Source organism: Apus apus, chromosome 2 (assembly GCF_020740795.1).
Source record: "Apus apus isolate bApuApu2 chromosome 2, bApuApu2.pri.cur, whole genome shotgun sequence".
NCBI classification, from domain to species: Eukaryota; Metazoa; Chordata; class Aves; order Apodiformes; family Apodidae; genus Apus; species Apus apus.
This window is the reverse complement of record NC_067283.1, coordinates 143,587,327-143,609,335: the sequence shown is the minus strand read 5'-3', so window position 1 is coordinate 143,609,335 and position 22,009 is coordinate 143,587,327. Positions and strand designations below refer to the sequence as shown.

General features: G+C 38.0%; 2 protein-coding genes across 3 annotated transcripts in view; one reads left to right on the top strand and one right to left on the bottom strand.

The window, feature by feature from the left end:
* The window catches only part of MTBP (MDM2 binding protein), a 28,361-nt gene extending 23,376 nt beyond the window's left edge, over positions 1-4,985 (bottom strand). The window contains exons 1-7 of the mRNA XM_051610190.1: positions 4,895-4,985; positions 4,284-4,364; positions 3,796-3,869; positions 3,559-3,704; positions 3,018-3,076; positions 1,991-2,135; positions 470-587 (exon numbers count right to left, since the gene is read on the bottom strand). Of these exons, the coding sequence (XP_051466150.1) occupies positions 470-587; positions 1,991-2,135; positions 3,018-3,076; positions 3,559-3,704; positions 3,796-3,869; positions 4,284-4,364; positions 4,895-4,958 (687 nt within the window). The 5' untranslated portion in view covers positions 4,959-4,985. The remainder of the gene's footprint in view (positions 1-469; positions 588-1,990; positions 2,136-3,017; positions 3,077-3,558; positions 3,705-3,795; positions 3,870-4,283; positions 4,365-4,894) is intronic.
* Positions 4,986-5,034: 49 nt separating this feature from the next.
* The window catches only part of MRPL13 (mitochondrial ribosomal protein L13), a 32,547-nt gene continuing 15,572 nt past the window's right edge, over positions 5,035-22,009 (top strand). Inside the window, exons 1-5 of one of the 2 annotated variants that reach the window (XM_051610192.1) lie at positions 5,035-5,150; positions 5,926-6,049; positions 10,368-10,461; positions 12,129-12,189; positions 21,830-21,916. In XM_051610192.1, coding sequence (XP_051466152.1) covers positions 5,124-5,150; positions 5,926-6,049; positions 10,368-10,461; positions 12,129-12,189; positions 21,830-21,916 — 393 coding nt within the window. In that variant the 5' untranslated portion in view covers positions 5,035-5,123. The remainder of the gene's footprint in view (positions 5,151-5,925; positions 6,050-10,367; positions 10,462-12,128; positions 12,190-21,829; positions 21,917-22,009) is intronic. The other variant, XM_051610191.1, reaches the window with a different exon arrangement.

Below are 22,009 nucleotides of genomic sequence, written 5' to 3'. Positions count from 1 at the left end.
GCAACAGACGCAAACTGGAACACAGGAAGTTCCACCTCAACATGAGGAAAAACTTCTTTACTGTAAGGGTCACAGAGCACTGGAACAGGCTGTCCAGAGAGGTTGTGGTCTCCTTCTCTGGAGACTTTCAAGACTCACCTTTGTGACCTGCCCTAGGTGGTCCTGCTCTGGTAGGGGGGTTCGACTCAATGATTTCCAGAGGTCCCTTCTAACCCACAGCATCCTATGATTTCAAGAGAGCACCTGGATTTCTGATATCCAGATCTCAATGCCTTGATCTCAAGTAGCCTTCAATCATGCAAAAAAACAAGTGGTTTCCCCACCCACATATGTAGCACATTACCTCTTTGAATTACACTGACAAAACCAAATTTGGTTAGAGCATAAAATGCAATGTACCACACATGCTTTAAATGATGTGCATAGATGATTTTTAAAATATAACTATAGGTGAAAAAAGTTGTTTTACCTTTCTTTCCCATATCTGAATCTTTCCTCTCCAGAGTTCTTTTGAATCAATAATATTCAAGATATTTTCTGAAGATACAAAGCCTGCTGATAGATAGTCTGCAATCTTTTGCCAGCTACTGTAAAAATAAGGAAGAAATAATCTTATTGATTATAGTTTTGCAAACTAACATGCAGTACAATTTGACTGAATTCACCTATAACCTCTCAGCACTGAAGCAGTCTTGTGTATGCTAAGACAGACATTTATATGTATATACAGCTATATAGCTTTATGTTCCACAATGTACAAGATATTATAGAATTGCTGGTTCAGGCTCTGTAAAGGAAGTTGTTGATAACCTCCATGAACGTGAGAGCAAAGAACTTTGTCAGACATCAAGTACCACAGGCAATGGCAAGCTGCAGGGATACTATTGGGTGCTGGAAGCTGAAGCAAAACCAAGTTGCCATCACTGGCTCATCTAGATGGTTTGCAATTAGCCTGGTAAGTAAATATATGACTGCAGCACAAGTATTGCCCAAATTCAGCAAAAACAGAGAGAGAGAACAACCAGTATCTGTGGGACCTAGTCTGTCCTCAAAGAGAAATCAGCACCATCAAAAGAATGGGAAAAACTGGTTAAAGAACTTCCATCAAAGCAACTATGTACCCAAATGGCCTCATTTTACATAAAAGACAGCAGAAAAATTCATTCAGTGAAAAGCTGGCTGCACAGGAAGGTATCAATGAGCACCGAGATCAAGTGACTGTGGAAGTCATTGCCATTAGTGTATCTTCCACCTCAGAATTACTCTACAGTAGGTATATTGCATTCAATGTCTTACTTTTAAACAGTTTTCTTAATTTAGGATTAAGGTTAACCACATATTCTACAAAGCAAACTTGAATCTTTTGGGTATGGAGGGGGAACACAATAATTTACTGTGCAGGGAAGAAAACTGAGACCTAACATGGCCTACTTATGTCAATTAGAGGAGGATAGTAAAGAAAATACTGGACTTAATTTAAAAGTGAATTAATAATTCAGTGTTAAGACTCTTAAGAAACATACAGAAAGTAATTGTGCATTTATACTCCATTTTTTCATCAGACTTTTTTTCCCCCTTAAATGCAATACCAAAGGTAATATAAAATGTATTGGAAAACTATGATCAATATAAGTTATTGTGTAGCATGGTAAATCTTCAAAAGATAAAATGCACACTGAAACCACTTGTGAAGGAAAGTAAAAAAGAAAATATTATACTTTCTGCTGTCATAGAAACAGGTGCTTCAGAGGGCTTGCTTTTCTGCCTGCCCTTCTGGTTAGGGCCTGTATTTACAATAAACTAGAATGAGGAATTGCTCCCCTCAGGCAATAACAGAACACAAATCTGTGTATTTGCAGCGTATCCATGTAAAGTGCTAAAGACACTACAGTGCCTTATTTTCAAATAAAGTGTTTTAAAATAAAGTACTAACATATACTAACAGAAAACAAGAGTGACCTTGTTCGTAGACCTAAAATATAGAGCATACCTTTTAGAGTCATTGGTTGCAATGGTGATTTGTGCAGCGTGCCATTCTCTCAGGTGTTTCAGGGCACCAATAGCAGGTAAACAGTCTTTTAACTTCGGTCCATCTCGTTCAACAGCCTGTAGTATTACATCAACCATTGCTCTGCCTATAAAAACAGTGATATGTGACTCAAAGTACCATTATTCAGTAAATGGTCCAGTCATTTCTAGATAGAAAAGTACTGATTATCACTAACTGCACTGAAATAGCCTAAAGAGTGACTTTTAATTAACTTCAGCAAGATTTAAAACATTTGTCATGCATTTTAGCTCATCTCTTGCTGTTCCTCTTAGACTAAAGCAAAGTTAAATATTTTACCTTTTGCTCAGTTACAGTTCTGTGCATTTCTCCACTCTCAATCAGCACTGTATTTGACAGATTAGAGTCCTCTATCACTGTTTCTAGTACAACTATGCTATGCCATTTTTGTCCTTTTAACATCCAAACTGCTTACTTCTCGTTCTTTCCACATTCAATTCCTTTGCCATCCCAAATCAATTACTGCAGTGTTATGTAACTCCAACATGCATCTCCAGTTTTTAAAATTTGAATCCAGTACCTCTGATCTATGCTCCTTCACAGCTTCTAATCTCCCACCTACAAGCAATCAGCTGGTAAATCAGATGTCAGCAACTTTCATTTTTTTCATAGAAATTTCCTATGGTCGCATGCTGTTTCATATTGCTTTATGAAGCATAAGTGACTTTGCTGCCATTTCAGATGGAAAAATTAATTACATAAATAGGTACCTTGATCTCTACTGAAATACAGCCTTCCAAAGACACAAGCAGTAAACTACTCCATAAGCTGATTTTTGATGCAAATCATGCTCAACTTCCCTGAAATAATTGCAAGAGCTGCATACAAGTTAATTCAACTGACATCCTCTGAATTTTTCTGTTTGACTATGATTTTACCAGCTGAGTTTTTAGAGTAATTACTAACAGGATAAACTAAAAAATAAATTGTTCTTTTAAAGAGAGATTACCTGGGGCAGGAAGTTTATCAGCTAACTGATGCAGACTTTCTGCAGCTTCATCATAGATACTGAAAATTAAGACAAAGATGGTTGGAAGCAAAACATTCAGAAACAAAAAGTTACAACTAATGAACACTATCTGATGTAAGTATCTTGTATCTTTAAAATTCTGCAAAATATATCCAGGCAAGGAGATGTATTTATCTCCTCTTTTACTGAGGCAGAAGTGGCTAAATGACTTAAAAACAATCTGCAGTAAAACTGAAAAAAGGATTCAAGACAGTCAGCTTTCTCTTAGCACAAACCTTCTTTTTGTATATATAACTGTCAGCAGTTAGGAAATTGCTCAGTAATTCTATAAAAGTCATCCATATCCAAAATAAAATTAAAGCTATGTTACACAGAATTATGTTCAGTAGCAGTAGAGGATTGTTCACGTTAACTGTTGCTTTGGTAACAACTCATAATTGTTACATTTTTTTATTCCCTTGGGTTATTACTGTTAAATGTCAGATCACTACACTTTCAATAAATATAATAATATGCATACTCAGCCATAGACAGCGACTCTCTACTGTTATTGTCTTCTTCCTCAAAATTCTGTATGGCTCCCAGGCATTCATCAATACTTGCGTGGAGAGGGTCTTCATTTTTCTGTGTGTCAAAATTTATTTCCTCCCAGTCAGAACTGCAGAACTGATCAAGCAAAAATAATTTTGAGAATCACAGTTTTAACTTTGCACTAGAGACAGGCAGAGAGTTGAGTAACTTAGGAATTTTCTCTTACCTGATAATAACCACATATAACATGACTTGCGAAATACCATTTCTTTACACCTGGAATACCAGCCACTGAACATGCTAAAAAGAGATAAAACACTTATTTAAAATAATCAATTCAATACAATCTATTCTTCCTATTATAATAAGCATATTTGTTGAAAGACTGCAAATCATTTAAATCACGGTTTGACTCAGGATAGGCAATTAAACCAGAGACAACTAACCAGGACAATGACTTAAATTACTTTTTTTTATTTTGGCATCATAATTCAGCTCTAAACATATTAAGGCGTAGGTAAGTATCTAGGCAAGTAGTTAACTATTAATGATCCTCTGTCTGGAGGACCTTTCCTGCTCCTGCTTGCTGTTAAGCTGTCAGTTCAAAGTCAGCTTTTTCAGAACCCTTGTCTAAACCAACAGGTTTCTCCAAATGTGTTTAGGCCAATTCCCCGACAACACTTGCCTTTCACTACTGCCCATTACTACACTTACCTGGGAATGCTTTCACATCTGCATTTAAAGATGAGTTACAGCTTTCCTTCAGGAACTGATAAACGTTTGCAGCAGTCCCAGCTGGGGAGAAAAATAAATAAATAAAGTTTTTTCTTAAATCCACTGTTTACAGAAGTCGAGTCTTTATTCCTTGCAAATACAGTATAAAGTTTTTTTTGGGGGTTGGACTAAATTACCTATAAAGGTCCCTTCCTATCCCAACTGTTCTACGATTCAATGGAGTTTAGTTTAAAAAAAAACAAACTATCAACTAGAGACTTAGAGGAATTTAAAAAAAAGACAAATTTTGTAAAATTCCCGCTAAATTGGTGCGCATCTTACGGATGGTCTACGGAGTCATGCAGCAGAGTCGCAATAAAACACAACCCTCCCCCCCCCCCCACAAGGTTTCTGAAGGTTTAAGTCACTTGAGACTTTCAGCCGGAAAGAAAATGAGGGGCTTTAACAAGGCAGGGAGCCAGAGCGCCCGGCCGGGGTGCGGACGCTGCAGCAGGCGGAGGGCAGCCCGCAGCCCCGCGCCCGCCGGGCCCCGCGGCCTCAGCCCTCCCGGGCCCCGCGGCCTCAGCCCTCCCGGCCCCCCGCGGCCGTACCTGTCCCCGGGCCGCCCTCGGCCCTGCGCTGCCCCCAGCTGAGGAGCAGGACGTAGCGATCCATGGCCGGGCGGGGACGGGGACGGAGCCGCCGCCGCTCCGAACGGCCCGCGCTGCTGCCCTCGCACCGCCCCTCGCAGGGCAGCGCTTCCGCTTCCCGCCGGGCCGGCGGCCTCGCGGCTCCGCTTCCCTTCCCCTGGGCCGCGGGCGGGCGGCTGAGCCGGCAGGCATGGCCAGTTACACCAAGGCGGCCCAGGTGAGCGCGGGCCTCTTCCCCCTCGGTGCAGGCTGTGCCGGGACGGCTGCTGGGCCTCCCGCTGGCGCCAGGGGGGCCGTGAGGGAGCGGGCGGGCGGCGGGGCCCGGGGAGGGTCGGGGCCGCTTCACCCCCGCTCCCCGCGGTGTGCCCCTCAGCTCCGCTGGTGGCCGTGAGGGGCGGCTGGCAGGAACCTGCAGCGGTCAGGGAGGGGGTGACCCTCCGTCAGGGACACGCTTCCCCGCTGCAGGCGGCTCGGGCTGTTTCGGCGCGGAACATGGATTGCGTCTGGGGGAGCTGTGCCCTTCCTTCGCGGAGAGGGCAAGAGGAGTTTGGGCACTAGGACGCTCTTAGTCACAGCTTAGCTTTGGGTGATCCTGGAAGGAGGAGGGAGTTGGACTCGATGGTCCTTATGGGTCCCTTCCTACTTGAGATGTTCTGCGGTTAAATAGCCGCCCGTGATTTTACAGTTCAACTAGCAATAATGAAAGCTTGCAGCAGGAGATCTTCGTTTTTGAAACAAAAACCCTCAGAGGTGGTAACTTTATGGCGTTGTTGCCACCACAGGTGTCGGAAGCACATAGAGCAGTGTGTGTATCGCAGTGTATTCTGGCGTTCCCCATCCATTTCAAGGTCTTTGGAGAAGGTTGTTGGGTATTAATATTCCTTCAAGTATTTTGGAGCATAAAAAAAGTGTTGACCCAGTTAGAGAAACTAGATTTATGTATGGTCATGTGTTCTCTCACTATGTTAAGTACTGCCTCTCTTTCTCTTTAGCAATGGGCTACTTTTGCCAGAGCCTGGTATCTGCTTGATGCGAAGATGCAACCACCAGGAAAAATAGCAGCTGCAACTGTAATCAGACTTGAAGGCAGACATAAACCTATTTATCATGCACTAAGTGAGTACTGCAGTGGATAAGAGTGGTTTTGCTTTCCTTCATTTGTCTTTTTCTCATATATAAGGTTACTTTTTTCAGTTGTTTGTAAATTACAAATTGTATTTCCTTCTCATCTTTTGCTTTCATACCCCTCTGCAATCTTATGCCATTGTCTTTACCAATCCATATAAATCTTGTTATAGAATCATAGAATGTATTGGGTTGGAAGGGACTTTCAAAGGTCATCTAGTCCAGCCCCCCTGCAGTGCACAGGGGCCTTTTTGAGTAGATCAGGTTGCTCAGAGCCTTGTCAAGCCTGGCCCTGGATGTTTCCAAGGATGAGGCCTCTACCACCTCTCTGGGCAAGCTGTTCCAATGCTTCACCACTCTTGTTGTAAAGAACTTCTTCCTAATTTCTCAACTAAATCTAACCTGCTCTACTTTAAGGCCATTGCCCCTTGTGCTATCGCTACACACCCTTGTGAACAGTCCCTCCAAGCTTTCCTGTAGTCCCTTTAGGTACTGGAAGGCTGCTAGAAAATCTCCAAGGAGCCTTCTCCTCTCCAGGCTGAAAAATCCCAGTTCTCTCAGCCTGTCTTCGCAGGAGACGTGCTCCAGCCCTTTGATCATTTTTGTGGCCCATTCTTGTTATGAATTCATAAATTATTTTTATTAGCATCATAGAATCCTAAAATTATTAAAGTTGGAAAAGACCCTCAAGATCATCAGGTCCAACCATCAGACCTACATCCTGGTGACCACAAAACTGCCTCCCAAAGTACCACATCTGCCCGTTTTTTGAACACCTCCAGAGATGGTGCCTCCACCACCTCCCTGGGCAACCTGTTCCAATGCCTGACCACTCTTTCTGGGAAGAAGTTTTTTCCTAATGTCCAGCCTAAACCTCCCCTGGTGCAACTTCACCCCCTTTCCTCTTGTCCTATCACTGGTCACCAGGGAGAAGAGGCCAACACCCACCTCACTACAGCCTCCTTTCAGGTAGAGAGCAGTGAGGTCTCCCCTCAGCCTCTTCTTCTCCAGGCTGAACAGCCCCAGCTCCCTCAGCCTCTCATAAGACCTGTTCTCCAGACCCCTAATCAGCCTAGTTGCCCTTCTCTGCACCCTCTCCAGCACCTCAGTGTCCTTCCATACTGTAGTCTCCAAAACGCCACACAGTACTCAGGGTGCTGAATTACAGCGAGTTGTGCTTCCATTAAAAAAAAAAAAATCTTGAAATGTGTTTCTTTGCATTGTTTTTTGCTTGTAACGAAACTCTGATGCGATTCTTGATTAGATTTTTCTGAATGCTCCCTTTCAGTAGCTACACAATGCTATAGAGTCTTGGAGTAGTTCTTCATTCTCAGGTGCAGAAAAGTCCCATTTTCATGAGGCAACAGGCACAAACTGAAGCACAGGAGGTTTCAGGAAACCTTTCAGGAACAGCAGGAAACTTTTTTACTGTGAGGGTAGCAGGAGGTGGTTACCCAAGAGGTTGTGGAGTCTCCATCCTTGGAGATCTTCAGAAGCTGGTCCTGCTTGAGCAGAGAGTTGGACAACATGAGCTCCAGAGGTCCATTCCAACCTCAGACGTTCTATGATCATGAGGCTGTAACCTGTCTGGTTCTTAAATGGGAGACGTACTCACTGTTGAAAGATAGTTTTGCTTTTCTGCAAATTTGATGTTTCAGCAGTAAAGATGTATGTCTTACCTTGTTCATTACTTGCAATACTGCAGTGTCTGTCTTGCAGTGTAAGCATTTCATTCTCTCATATTGATGGTATAATGTTTCCTGTAATACTCATGCAAATTTTTCAAGAGACATTACTAAAAAATAAAGGAAGCATTAAACTCAGCTCATACATGCAGAGTGTACATGCTAAAGTTATGCTTGATCTGTTTTTCATAACAGAGGGTAGTATTTGTAATCTTCTGAAGATGTTTTTAATATGGGTTCTGCTGTTGGCAAATAACATCTTATCCACAAGATGTCACTGGAGACTAAGGCTGTCTGAAAAATAAAGCAGACACTGAGAAGGAATGTTTTTGGTTGTCCTGTGGGAAAGATCTTTGATACTTTTATGTCCATAAAGTTATGAAGTCGTGGGAAGTAATTTCAAAGGTAACTGAATTTGGTCTGAAGTATTATATAAATCAGTACCAAATGCAAATGCACTACACCTGAGATTGAGATTGATAGGTTACTACTACTGAGACATTTGATACTCTGTAAGAGAGCAAAGTACACATTCATTTGTGGTTGATATATTTAACACTTCTTATTTTTGTGGTTTGTTTGTGGTTTTTTTTCTGAAGAAACGAGAAAGAAGTTAGTGTCTTTGAGATACCAGTTCCTTAGGTAGACTAACAGTGTGAGGATTTTGTGTGTTTGTTTTATTTTGTCATCTAGATAACCTTCCATAAAATCATTGCTTGTTTTTTGTGTTGAAAAATATCTGGAGCTGAATTTCAGCTGCAGTTAGGGAAGGAAAGAAATCTGATTTAATGTATATTTATTTTGAATGAAGGTGGTGTAGCACTGGAACTGGTTGCCCAGGGAGGTTATAGATGCCTCATCCCTGGAAACATTCACAGGTTGGATGGGGCTTTGAGCAACCTGATCTAGTTGGAAGATGCACCTGCTCATTGCACGTGGGATGGACTTGATGACCTTTAAAAGTCTCATCCAACCCAAACTCTTCAATGATTCTTTGAAAATAACCTAAAGAAAAAAATTTCTTGCATGATATTTTGTGAATATTTTCTTTGAAAGTGGGATGCGATTTGACTGTGTTTCTGGAGATGGTGAATATTTTTGCTTTTCTTCCTATTAAATACAGCCATCACTGCCATGATGGGAGCAACACTGTTTAAAAACCAATGCAAATAACATATTAATTTGAAATCTTGAAGGAGACATCAGCTAGTGATAAATTTAATCCACTTTAAAAGGAACAGGTTGCAGTTATTCAGGAAGTGTGTGAATATCCTGGTTAGTTTTTCTCTTGGCTTTTACGTGTTCGTAATTGATCTGTTGGTTTATGGAATTGTTAATTCAGTGTTTGTGCAAGTGGAGAACTGTTGGCAAAAATGAACTGTTGGCAAAAACTTCCTTAGATGAGCTTATTCTGTTGCCTTCCCAACTGAAAAACAGCTGCAGGAAAAGCTGGTAGAAAACTTAAATGGGGTGTGAAGCTTGGATTGGTTAACTATATGCTCCTATAAAAATGCATGCTCAATTTAAGTTCTTTTTAGTGTAGCTGCTTTGTTACCTATTAAATATTTCTACCAAATGAGCCTCTTCAAATACTTATGTTGCTCTAATCTGGCAATGCATATGGGAGTGAACTTTGAACAAATCATTTTCCAGTCAATTGAGTGGATGCTTATTGTTTATAGAGATGATCAAGATTGTTACTTCTGAAATGAAAAACTACATTTTTTTTCATTATTTCATCATATTTTTGAGATAGTGTGGGTTTTATTAGCACTTTATTGGTAAAGATCCATTAAAGTAACTTTCTGGCAAGGTTACATAGGGCTCTGAGCAACCTGATCTAGTGGGAGGTGTCCCTGCCCATGCAGGGGGGTTGGATCTAGATGATCTTTAAGGTCCCATCCAATCCAAACCATTCTATGATTCTAGACCTTGCGCTTAGAAAAATTGTGATGTGAATGTTGCTGATTTAACACTAAACATACTGTATGTGCTGTGACAGTAACTTTTACTTGATTGGTGAAAATGTTTTTTTTTCCAAAAAGCTCTTCTAGATTTTTTATGGGGCTTCTCTGTCCCCCTGCTGCCCCACAGTCTTTTTTTGTTTTATTCTTATTTATTTATTTAGCCCTAGGCTGTAATTATTAGATAGAACTATTTTACACAAAATATTGAATCTTCCTCTAAACATTGGTACTATTTTAATGACGAAACTGAAACTAAACAAATATTTTGGATCACTGTTTAGAGCTAACCTTTTTTTTATACTGGGTTTTTTTGAAATATAGGTGCATATACAGTATAATCTGTTGAATAAAACAATGCACTTGCCTGTAAGCCACATTTTCAGAACTTTGCTGAATAATTGCAATTGTTGAATTATTTAGTCTGATGGTGTTTTACCTGCCTTCTAATCTCACAGTACTAACAAAAATAGTAATTAAGGTTGATATTTAAGTCCAGGTTTTGATTATGTGGCTCGAAAAGCTGCGATCTTTAAATTTGAGCTTTATGAAATGTGTATATATGTGCTACTATGTATCTATCACACATCTTATAGTTGTTATTTAGGTTGAATGCTCCTGTGATTCTCTTAGTATTTTCCACAAATTTCTACCTTGTAGGTGACTGTGGAGATCATGTTGTCATAATAAATACAAGACATATTGCCTTCTCTGGTAACAAATGGGAACAGAAAGTATATTCTTCACATACAGGGTAAGCTTCATCATAAATATTCAAATGGCCTAGTGGTAAATTTAATTTAATGTCATATTTTCTTAGTAGCTAAAGTCTTTTTAGCATATTGATTCAAAAGGAAATTCTTACTTACCTGTTTTGTTTTGTGTTTGCGTGTGTTATGATGTTTAAAATTACGGAAACCTTGTTCTTTTTTGTTGTTTGTTTGGGGTTTTTTGTTGTTTGTTTGATTATTTTTTTTTTCCCCCCTAGTGTATATTGTTAGGGAAATAATCTAACTTAGAAGTAGTTAGAGCAGTTGACTAAGTTGTGAGATTTGGTGAGCCAAGATGTTTTGGGTGAACCCATGAACCCGATGGTTAGGATTATTCTGTGTACTAAGCAGTAGAAGACACTCCTTTTGGCACTGCACATTTGAGGTGTCCTTTGTTCTACCACTACCTATTAGCTTTATAATATCGAATCAGAGGATGAAAAAAAAAAAAGAAACTGCAAAAACTAGTAAGTAATGAGATGCACTTGTATATAATAGTGTACAATATATTATTCTGGCAGACATAACTTGTTTACAGATGGAGGTACAATAATCACTTGTAGACTGCATGGCAATGTTCAGTTCAGTCAAATAAGAAAAGTTGCTCCTGTTTTATATGGTGACTACACTAGATAATAATCTCTAAGTATTGAAATATTTCCAGTCACGAGATAAATAAATCACATTGAGAAAGCTCATTTTTTAATTTCAATCCTGAAATACCTTTGCTGAGTTCCTGAAAAGTTTTTCTTCAGAGTAGATGGAAATTAACATGTTGTTTTTTTTCTCTGCCACCCCTACGACTTGTGAAAATTTTTCACTAAAAACTTCTAAGCAAAGGCACTTGTGTACAAGTTAGGTTTGAGTAAGTTAAAATAATTGTACAGTTAAAACAAATGTTTAAATCTGTGCAGCTCCCTAAGTGGACATGTTTTATGAAGTTTGGTTTATTTTCATTTCAATTAGGCTGATACCTAGTAGAATAATTAAATAAAAATGAAACTTATCTTTACTTGACATCTAAGTAATTTATTGGACTGCTGTATTCATTCTTGCACCAATGTATTTGTGTCAAGTATATGCTTAAAAGTGAATTAGCAAGACTTCACCATATCACGTAGACTTTAGAAAGGTGAATGCATTGCAGTACACTTTTCAATATACTTTTATTTACAGGAAGTCACTATTTTTTACTGTAGATATGTCAAATAATGCTAAAGTTTATTTAAAATTGTAAGAGCATATTAAATATTGTTCAAACTGGTTGTCTCTTACTTCACCACAGACTGGTTGTGAGTCTTGATCATCTTGAAACATTTCCAGGTTTTCCATATCTTCCTCCCATTGTATGCTGTGGCTGTGATGGTTTGTTTATTTATTTAATAAGCATTTTTAAAAACATATACATCTGCTTGTGAAATGCAGACTTTTTAATACTCAAGTTAATAAGAAAGTACAAATGGCACTAATACCAGATGCTTGATAGGGTAGAATCTTTCTAGTAAAGTATAGTTGTTGGCCTCATGAGAACAGCTTCCTTTTTTGAAGGCTTGTAATACCATATCACTGCTGTTTGAGATGTGGTGATGCTGTGTTGCCATCATGCTTGAGCACATAGACTTAAGCTTGTATGTTTCTTCTGTTTTTCTAGCTATCCTGGTGGTTTCAAACAAGTGACAGCAACTCAGCTCCATTTGAAGGATCCAACTGCTGTAAGTGTTTACCATTCTTCCCTTCCATTTGTAAAGCTGTTTTCATTAAACTAGTTCTCCTTTAACTAGTTCCCCTAAACAAAAGACATCGGTTACCTGCATGTCTAAAGCTAAATTACAAACATTCTGTTAAGGCTCTTAGAAGCTTGGATTCTGACAGTGGTTTTGTAAGCATGTTTTGAGGGATAGATTAAAGCTTGTGCATTATCATGATTCTTCCATGCTGTCCAAATGAGCAAATCAAGTTCATTTGCTTCACTCATTATTGACGGATTCACTCGCTTTTAGTTTCAGAGGTCTGACCTTTCTCATAAGCAAGCTGCCTCAAGTTAGACTTGGCTAAGCTGTACTTCAGCTTAACGACCCTACTCCCTTTTTTAAGAGGCAGCAAGAATGATGCTAATCTTAAAATTGTTATGAAGTACATCTACCTCCTTCTCTCAGTAAAATTCAACTGTAGGTTTTGTTTAATTATTTTTTTTAAAATCTTTTCTGCAATGATGTGTGTTCATGGTCTGTGAAAGAATTGGAAATGGTGACTACATTGAACTTAAGCCTCTTTATTAAATATCTGCATTTGACTTGTAAATTCTGAGTGTCAGTGTTAATGCATTTGATACTGATTAAAGAAATAGTGTGATAGATATGAACAGTTTGGCACGTTCAGTTGCACAGTTACGAAATTACTTTTACGAGGGTTTTGAATGGTCAGCATTGGAAGAGAAAATTCTCTGAGTACTAGTGTTTCAGAACATGATACGAGGCCAACAGACATTAACAGATATCTGTGTTTATTTTTTACTTTTAAATGCTTTGGCTTGGGTCACCTTATATATAAAATATTATAACACTTTTTTTTCCTAGAGAAATTTTGTCTGCAGTGAAATTCTTGGGTTTTGTGAGTTATGTTTGATCCATGATTTAGAAATCGTGGTTTGTCCTAAGTCTGCATGAAACAAGACGTTGTACAATTGCTCAATTAAAAAGCAGTCTGCTGTATGCATTTCCCTGTTTTTTGTTTTTACTTCTGCAATTTCTTTATTTATTTAAACTGAAATGAAATTCTGGAGTTCAGTAGTATTTTCTATCTAGAAATTTTCAAAACAACTTAAATGCTTTTGAGAACAGGCTCTAAGATAGTTGTAGTTCTTTTAGGAGTTACTGGTAGTTCCATGTCTAAAGATCCTTCAGCCTTTTCGTTTGGGCTTCAGACAGATGCTGTGCACTGGGAGGCAGCATAACACAACTTGTTAGGGCCTGGGAACTGGATGTTCCATAAATTACCTTCTGACATTCAGTCTGAAATACCTCTTTTCTTGCCAGACTCATAGAAGATTTTTTTGTGGAAACAGCAGAGGATTAAATACATTGCCAATAACTAAAGTCTGTTGGACAGAGGCTCAGCAAATGGTGATGTGGCTCAAGGCTTGGTCTAATTAAGGGAGAGAAACTTTTTAAAACAGAATTGTGGAGACCCGTCAGAAATTAACTCTTTCATTCTATTGAAGTTGAAACATTTGGATGTACCTCTCACAAAGATGTTTCACATATATTTTTGTCATAAATAATAGTAGTGGATGGTAATTTGGCATGATCTGCATATTACCTGTTGCAGGTCTTGATTTGCAGGTGATTTTTTTTGCTAGAAACATTTCTTTAATATTTGAATTGTTTTGGTGTGAAATACATTGGTATGTGACAAAGGTGGAATTTATGATTATGTTTTATTAACATGTTTTATTTTTAAAACTAGCTATTAAAACCTGAAAAGGAATTACTGTAAAGAGAACAATGTCTAGTCTAAATAGGATTTGTGTTTTCAAAATATGATCTCAAGGATGCATAGTTATTGTGGAGAGTTTTGTAAACCACTGTATTTCATTTCTTTGAATTAAAATAGAGGCCTTTTCTGTTTTAAGCATGTTAAATTCAATTCCTATGAAGGCAGTGGAGTTAGATAGCTGTAGGAAGCAGACCTTATCTTTCTGTGGAATCAAAGCCTTCATCCTGTGGAGCATTGTTTTCATCCTGAAAGCTACTTTTTTTTTCTCTGCCCTCAATACTGTTGTCTTCTGGTAGCTCATCCTGGCAGTGCTTCAGTAGATGAATCAACATTATTTTTGGAAATAATGCTGTTACAGAAATTAAGGCATTAAGTTAATGGAAGAGACTACTTCCAAGGAAAAGGATGTTGACATAACACCTTGTAAACTTGTGTGGTGTTAGGTAGAGATTTCGCAATGGAAATGACCATTTTGGGTTTATGTAAGAAACAGATTCAAGCTTGTAAGACTTCATGAGTGCATGTTTATAATAGGACTCCCACGCTTCTTAGCATTGTCTTTACTTACATATGTCTAAATTCAAACATACAAATCCCCAAGATAAATATTTTTCCATTACAGTTTTGTTTAAACATAGTTTCTGGAGAGACAGGTTTTATGAAAAACTGGTGCACAACAAATAGTGAATTAAAAAGGTTATAATGAGTAATCTGGGGCAAAATGCTATAGTTTATGTTTCTGTGAGGGGCTGAAAGTCATAAGTATAATTAACAGAATTTAGGCATGTTTACTGTAATATGGTTAGATAATCCTCCTTGATCACTTCTAGTTCCTTCATAAGGTACCAAGATAGGATGGATGGATGATGATCTAATATTTTCACTTATGGAGATTGACATTGTGTCTTTCTTACTAACTTTGGACCTTTATATTCCTTGCAGGTAGTAGTTAGTGCTTCAGAAGAATTTGTGCTGAATTTTGAATGTGCATTTGCGTTTTTTCATACGATGACTTAGGTTAGAGAGAACCTCACGAGATGTCTAGTCCAACCTCTTTCTCAAAGTAGTGTCAGGTATTAGGTCAGATAAGGCTGCTGGAGGCTTGTCCAGACTGGTCTTGAAAGCCTCCCCTGGCAACCATTTCCAATCCTTAATGTTTTTTATTAGTTGAAAAGAATAAAAAAACCCCAAACCTGTGCCTATAAGTGTTTAATGTCAGGTGTATAATTTTATACCTGAGATTGACAAAATACTCCTATTTTTTTCCAGTTCTAAGTATCTTTTATGTTAACATGGAGCAGTGAATACAAAAAGAGGTCTGCATGGTTGATGTTTTGTCTAGAACTTAAAGTTCCGTGGTCATTGTGCTAAGTTTTTCAGCACTTTGGAAAAATCTATTTTTATGGAGGGATAAACCTTGGAGTTCCTTTGGGAGGCATGGGGAGTGGAGTGTCTGTAAATCTGTTTAAAATTTCTAGTGCTTTCAGTTGTCTGCTCTTCTGGAGAACATCAGAGAATAGCTCTTGTGTATTGGACTTGGCCGGGCTACTTTAGGAAGTGCTTACTGAACAAGAAGCTTCTTCACATTTAGGCCTTTTCTTTCTCTGACTTCAATGTAGTATAAATTTTTTGACCACCCTTAGTCAAGAGTGTTAAATATGTTCTATAGGTGCAAGAGACCAGCTTGTTGCTGTAGTTTAAAAGAGCCTCTCTGTTTGTCAGGTTAATATAATACTAATATTCCATAAGGTATTACTACTTCCCTAGGATATATATTAGCAGACAGCATTAATTTCCATTGTGGGTATCTAAGAAAAATCTCTTTGAAAGGTTTGGTGTGTTTTCTTTGCCAAGAGAATCTTTTGAAAATAAAGGAAACAGGTAAACTTTTTTATTAGAGATGCAGGTGCTTGGAAGTCATAGAAGATTGAGGTTTTCTTGTTTGGTTTTAATAAAATTTGCAGATGTATTGTTTACTTAGAAAAATGCTGACAGGCATGGGGCCAACACTTTCATGATTAGGCTTCGAAGTACTTGATACAGAAAGGCTAAAAGATGTACTTTTAAATCTCGCAGATTTGAGAGCAAAGTTTACTTGGAAAAAAAAGTTTCTGGAAAAATCGTACATCTTTTTATTAAAATGCCTACAAAATATGTTGACAGATCTAATCTGTAGAACCAGTTATTAATCCTGTCAGGACAAAGTTTTCAATCAATTTTAATTCCAGTTCTGATTTTAAAACTAAGCAAAACTTGGCTCTTGTTTTACACTTTTTTTTCCTGCATCAGAAACTGCCCCTCCCCCCAAAAAAAAAAATAAAATAAATTTTTTTTTGTCTAATACCAAATGCTTAGTGAGAGGATTAACCTTTCCAGGATTCAAAGGCTCTGTTGTCTCTGACAAAGAAATAATGGGCAATAATTGTTCAGAATGAATGTTACCTGCTAGGGAAGATTATTAAGAGAGGCAGGGTAGCTCTAAGGAAATATGCTGTGAGGAAGCCTCCAGGGGTGTCAGGGTTCTGGTTTGTTCAGCTGCTGGCACTGATATGAAGGGGCTTAAAATGTTCTAATTCTCCTTTTGAATCCTCTTTAGCAATTGCTGGCACGTATAGACTTGCCATTATATCTGCATAATAATGATCTTCTGAAGAAAAGGCTAGACACAAACCATGGTTAAATCTTACTGCTGGTTTTTGAAAGTCTGTTTTCTTAGCATCAGTAAGGGATAGTTGATACAGTAATATCTATATACTAAAAGTCAGTTACTGAAACACCAGATATAATAGCATTTTCTTTTATTACTATGGAGTAATGTTTTCAAATGAAGTAGAGCAAAACTTCAAAGACCAGGTTAGTAGGCACACAGAAGTTTGTATGGCATAGGGAGAATATTGTTATCTTAAAACCTCTAGGTTCTCATAAAATAAGTCTTAGAGCTGGCTTGGTCTTTTGCTTCATAGTAGACAAAAAAAAATACTTTGCTTAAAAAATTCTTAATCCATTTCTTATTTAAATTTGTGAGGGAAATTAATATATTATTTTAAATAACACGTTAAATTACTTAGATTTTAGGTGCTGAACAGTAGGGGAAAGCAAAATGGCATGCAATGGGATATGTCCGTGACCAAAGGATTCTTATAGTGGTATTAAGTACTTTTACAATTGCTGTGCTACTCATACAACTCTCAGGGGTAGCAAGGTGAAGTTCTTTGTGTGCTTTTATAACATATGTGATGAAAAGAGTAATATCATATGCAGAAAAGAAAACCAAGAACTGGTAGAATGAAGACATAGTATGAAGCTGTACCGCCAAGCAACTGGTCTATCTCCTGAATTTTTTCTGGGTTTCTTTTTGCTATGCCTTGTAATAAATCACTTTGTTTTCTCTGGGTCGCTGTGTGTCCTCATATTCTAGAGTTGCTTCCTGGCAATTATTGGATGTATTTCAGCTGTTAGGGTAGACTTTCTTCTGGAAATTTGGCCAATTATTTTGTGCTTCTCAGGAAGAGGAGCAGTATTGCTCTGTTAATTTCCTTCTTTATGTTTTATCTGGCAAAGAATCTTTCTCAGAACTTGTTCTCCATCAAGTGTAGTCTGCAACTTTCATGTGAGCCAAAGCCTATCACAAAAATTGAAATGTTCAAGCTTCACAAAGTGTTTCAATAAGTTTATTTTTAATTTATTTGTACTCATAAAATGTTAGACTGTGGTAATAAGGGACTGAAAGCGTAAGAGTTTTACTAGAGCTGCCGTCCTTTTCTGCTAATTAGCCCTTTAAATTGGAAACGAAAGACATAATGTCATATAACTCTGTGGTTAAGAGCATGTCTTATGCTGCGAGTATGTAAATTAGCCTACTTGGAAAAAAGGTATTGCAGTATTCAAGATGACAGTTGTAACTACAGCCAATAGGAATTTTGTAATCCAAAAGAAATTTGGGCAATGAGCATTCCAGTACTTAAAAGATCCCCAAATATTAATGCTGGTGGTTGTATACCTCTGATGGTGAATGTCTTTACCTGACAGAAAAAGTGTCATGTCCATTAGGAGTGAGTATTTATGAGGATATGGAATTTTACAGGTTACTGGTATTAGCTAAAGAACTGGGGAGAGGAGGCAGTTGCAGTCTGTAAGTAATGGAATAAACTTTTAAACTGCACTGATTAGTTTTTGACACCTGTGTGTAGGTAGACCTCTTTGCTAGTTTGAAATCCCACAGAAACTAGGATTTATACCTTTCATGGAAAATTAAACTTGTTAGGTTTACTTCGAACTAGTAACATAATCACATAGAAAACAATAAGCGTCTTTTATTAGAGGGCTATTACAAGCATATGGAAAGATTTTGTTGTTAATTCCTTAAGAAGCAGCACAATCTGATGTATGTTTTCTGGGAGCATTGAATGTGTGTTTTGCATGATCCTAGTCGCTGACATTTTCTTGCAGTTCTATTCCTTTCTGTTAAGGGTTGGTGTATTTTTAGTAAAATTTGAGCTTCTTGAGGTAACTGGACAGTTCTTACTTAACGCTCTGTAAATATAACTGGTTGGATCTGCATTTTTATGTTACACGACCTTAGTAAAGTTGCAGAAGCAGTCTGTACAACTTCAGTTAAGCTTGTACTCTACTAACCTCTTTGACTTTTCATCACACCAGTTTGAGTGAGACATCTGGCTGTAGGCAGAATTTTGGGCAAGGGGCTGGATGTAAAACTTGGTCTTTCCAAGAGCTGGGATTGGATTTGCTTTGCCTCACAGAAAGGTCTTTGAGGCAGAAGTTATAACGAAGGAATCTAGAGGTTTTCCAGCATACCTTCTCTGTCCTGTTATAGCCTTCTTTTCTGTAGGTGGACTGGGGATTGGACTAAATGACCTTTAAAGGTCCCTTCCAAACCAAACCGTTTTGTGGTTCTGTGATCTGCCTGACAGTGAAAAATGTTTTGTGCTTCACGTGAGGGCAATTTTTCCATTCTTGCAGATCTTGCAGTGATGTATTTCTTGTATGTGACAGGGGGCACGGAAAGTGAACGAGTTCTTGAACAGTATGGAGATGGGCAGATGTACCAAAGCATGCCTTGTATTATGCTTATTGCACTTAGCATACATATCTATAGAAGTTATTATTGAATATATAATTATCCATTATTCATTCTCCAGGTCCTGCTTTCATGTTAGTCTGTCATCCCCTGAGGTTGTCAGTTCTCTGGTGAACACTACACAGCATTGAAAGTATTTCTTTGTTGTTTAACTTGAACAAAAAATCAACCCTTCTTTTCCAGTGTGACTTTCTAAGAGGCACCTTTCTATTTTTTGTAATGTGGATTAAAAAATGGGATCAGATCAGCCAGGGAGAAGTCTCTACAGCCAGGAAAGGCCAGCTGTTCATCTGGTTCACTGGTTTGTTTAAACAGATGTCTGTGCTGAAGATGAAAAATTGGACACAAATACTGATATTTTTTAAGAAATAAATCATTTAAGTGTTTATTAAAGTACTGTGAACTGTCTTTTTATATTGGAATGAAATAATGAACTTACTAGCTCTTTGTGTCTGTAGGTCGTAAGTCATATGTTGAACCATGTATATATATGGTATATTAATCTAAGGAATTAACACTGGTTCTATCACAATCTTAGTTAAAAGTAATTTTTAGATAAATAAAAAAATCCCCACAGTTAAGCAGTATGTTGTGAAGTCTCTAGACCTGTTTTTTAGATCTGATATATTTTGATCTTTCATCGGTGTATTGTTTTTGGTTGGGATAGAGTTAATTTTCTCCATAGTCGCTACACTGGGGGCTGCATTTTGGATTTGTGCTGGAAACAGTGTTGATAACAGGGATGTTTCAGTTATCACTGAGCAGTGCTTGCACACAGTCGAGGGTTTTTCTGCTTCTCACCTCACCAGCAAGCGGGCTGTGGGGGTGCACAAGAAGTTGGGAGGTGACATGGCTGGGACAGCTGATGCCAGCTGACCAAAGGGATATTCCATAGCATATGATGTCACGCTTAGAAAGAAAGTTGGGGATGGAAGTTGGCAGCAGGACTGCTGGGTGGAGACTGGCTGGACAGTGGTTGGTTGGTGCAAAGTAATTATTTCTATTTGCATCACTTGTTTTTCTTTGATGTTATTTTCCTCTGTCTTTGTTGGGTTTGGTGTTTTTTTTCTCACAATTGTGGAGGTTTTTTTAAATTTCTTTTGATTAGTAAGCTGTTTTTATCTCAATTGAGTTTTTCATCACTTTTATCCTTCAGATTCTTCTTTCCTGGAAGGGAGTGAGCAAACAGCTGTTTGGTGCTTAGTTGCCACCCAGGGTTAAGCCAGCACAATTGGCTGTAAGGAAAAATACTGGGTAGAAAGGAAAACAAGTGTATGAAATAAAAGTTACTAATGGTGAAAGGGCTGTTCAGATGAGCTGTTGTTAATGTCCATGTGTTTTCTTATTTTGTGACAGTGTCTCTCTTGCTTTTCTTTATTCAGTGAAGTAAACCAGTGAAGGTTAATTTTCTGTCCTTATCTTGCCTTTGTCTGAGCACATGATACACTGAACTAAATACGCTCTAGTTTCCTGTACTGCAGATCCTAAGACAAAGTTAGTGTTACATGACAAAATGAAAATAATACTAGGGCCAAGCTATCTTGAGTGTTTACTAACTTCAGAATCCAAGCAGAAATGCCTGCAAGCTTAAGAACCTGCACTTTTCATTAATTTCACTTGCAACAGTTAATCATTCTATATTAACTGTGTGTTTCCAGCTGGAAATTCAGTGATTGTCCCTATAATTTGGATTTAGTTTTTTAAACTATTTTTATAAAGAGGAGCAACTTTGCTCAATACACCCCTCAAAACATCGGATACCTGGGAGATGTGTTTGTGTTTAGTGAACTCGCATTTTGACTTGACTTACTGACCTAAGCAAAACATTGTGCTAAGCTGCCTTGTAGTTTCTCATTTTGGAGATAGGTTCTGTTTGGGTGGCTTGGAGCACAGGCAGAGTAGGTTTCCTTCTACTTAAAAAATTCCATGTAGATTTATCCATAAATACTGTGCTGTCCTTTATAAAACCTTTTTTTTTGACTCCTGCAGTTACGTACCTTGTTTTACATTCAAAAATGCTCCCTTTCTGGGTGAAGTCCATAACAATGTATTTTTACTGCATTAACTGCATTTTACTGCATTTAACTTGCAGGCGTCTATACCAGAGTCCAAAAGAAATCCTGTTGAATTTTGTGCATTTTAAGTAAGCATCATCTCACATAGGTATACAAATTCTGTTAGTACCTGGTGCTCGGAAGTGGAATTGTTCATTTGGAAAGAATAGCAAGGGAATAAGTTATAAATATATATATATATAGTATATTCGTAATGCAGTGTATTGGAATGTCACCTTTGCTGAAGATATGATGCATTAATTGTATAGATATTTCAAACTCAGCAAATTAGTGTCAAACTAGTTGCTGAGAACACTTGGAAAATTTGTTAGAGCCTTTTTTTTTCCTCAATAATGTTTGTATACAAATGTGCAAAACAATATAGAGTTAGCACAAGCTTTTCAATTCTTTCCAAAGTTGAATGATCATATCCAGTCATCCACAATGCTAAATATAGCTCTTAACTTTCTAAGCTGAAATTTTCTATGTGGCTGCTAGAGTGTTTGTATGATGGGGAGTAAGTAATTCTTTCAAAACAGTAAGACTAGAGCAGCTTCCAAGCTTGGTGACAGTTCTTCAGCATGGAAGAAGTTGACTAAGAAGAGGTTCAGTGACTAGTGGAATGGGCACAGGGAAACACAGCTTACCTTTTTCATCTTATTTATAGCCTGTCTGATTATTTGCTAACATGTTATCTTTCCTCAGATTGTTAAACTGACTGTTTATAGAATGCTTCCCAAAAACCTTCAGAGAAGAACTCTGATGCAGAGGCTGCACCTTTTCCCAGATGATGTGAGTAGTCATGCATTTGCATTTTCTTTCTTGTTTAATTTGGAGGTGAAGAGGGAGTGTTAGCAATAGCAAAACCCTTGTCCTAAGAAGGTA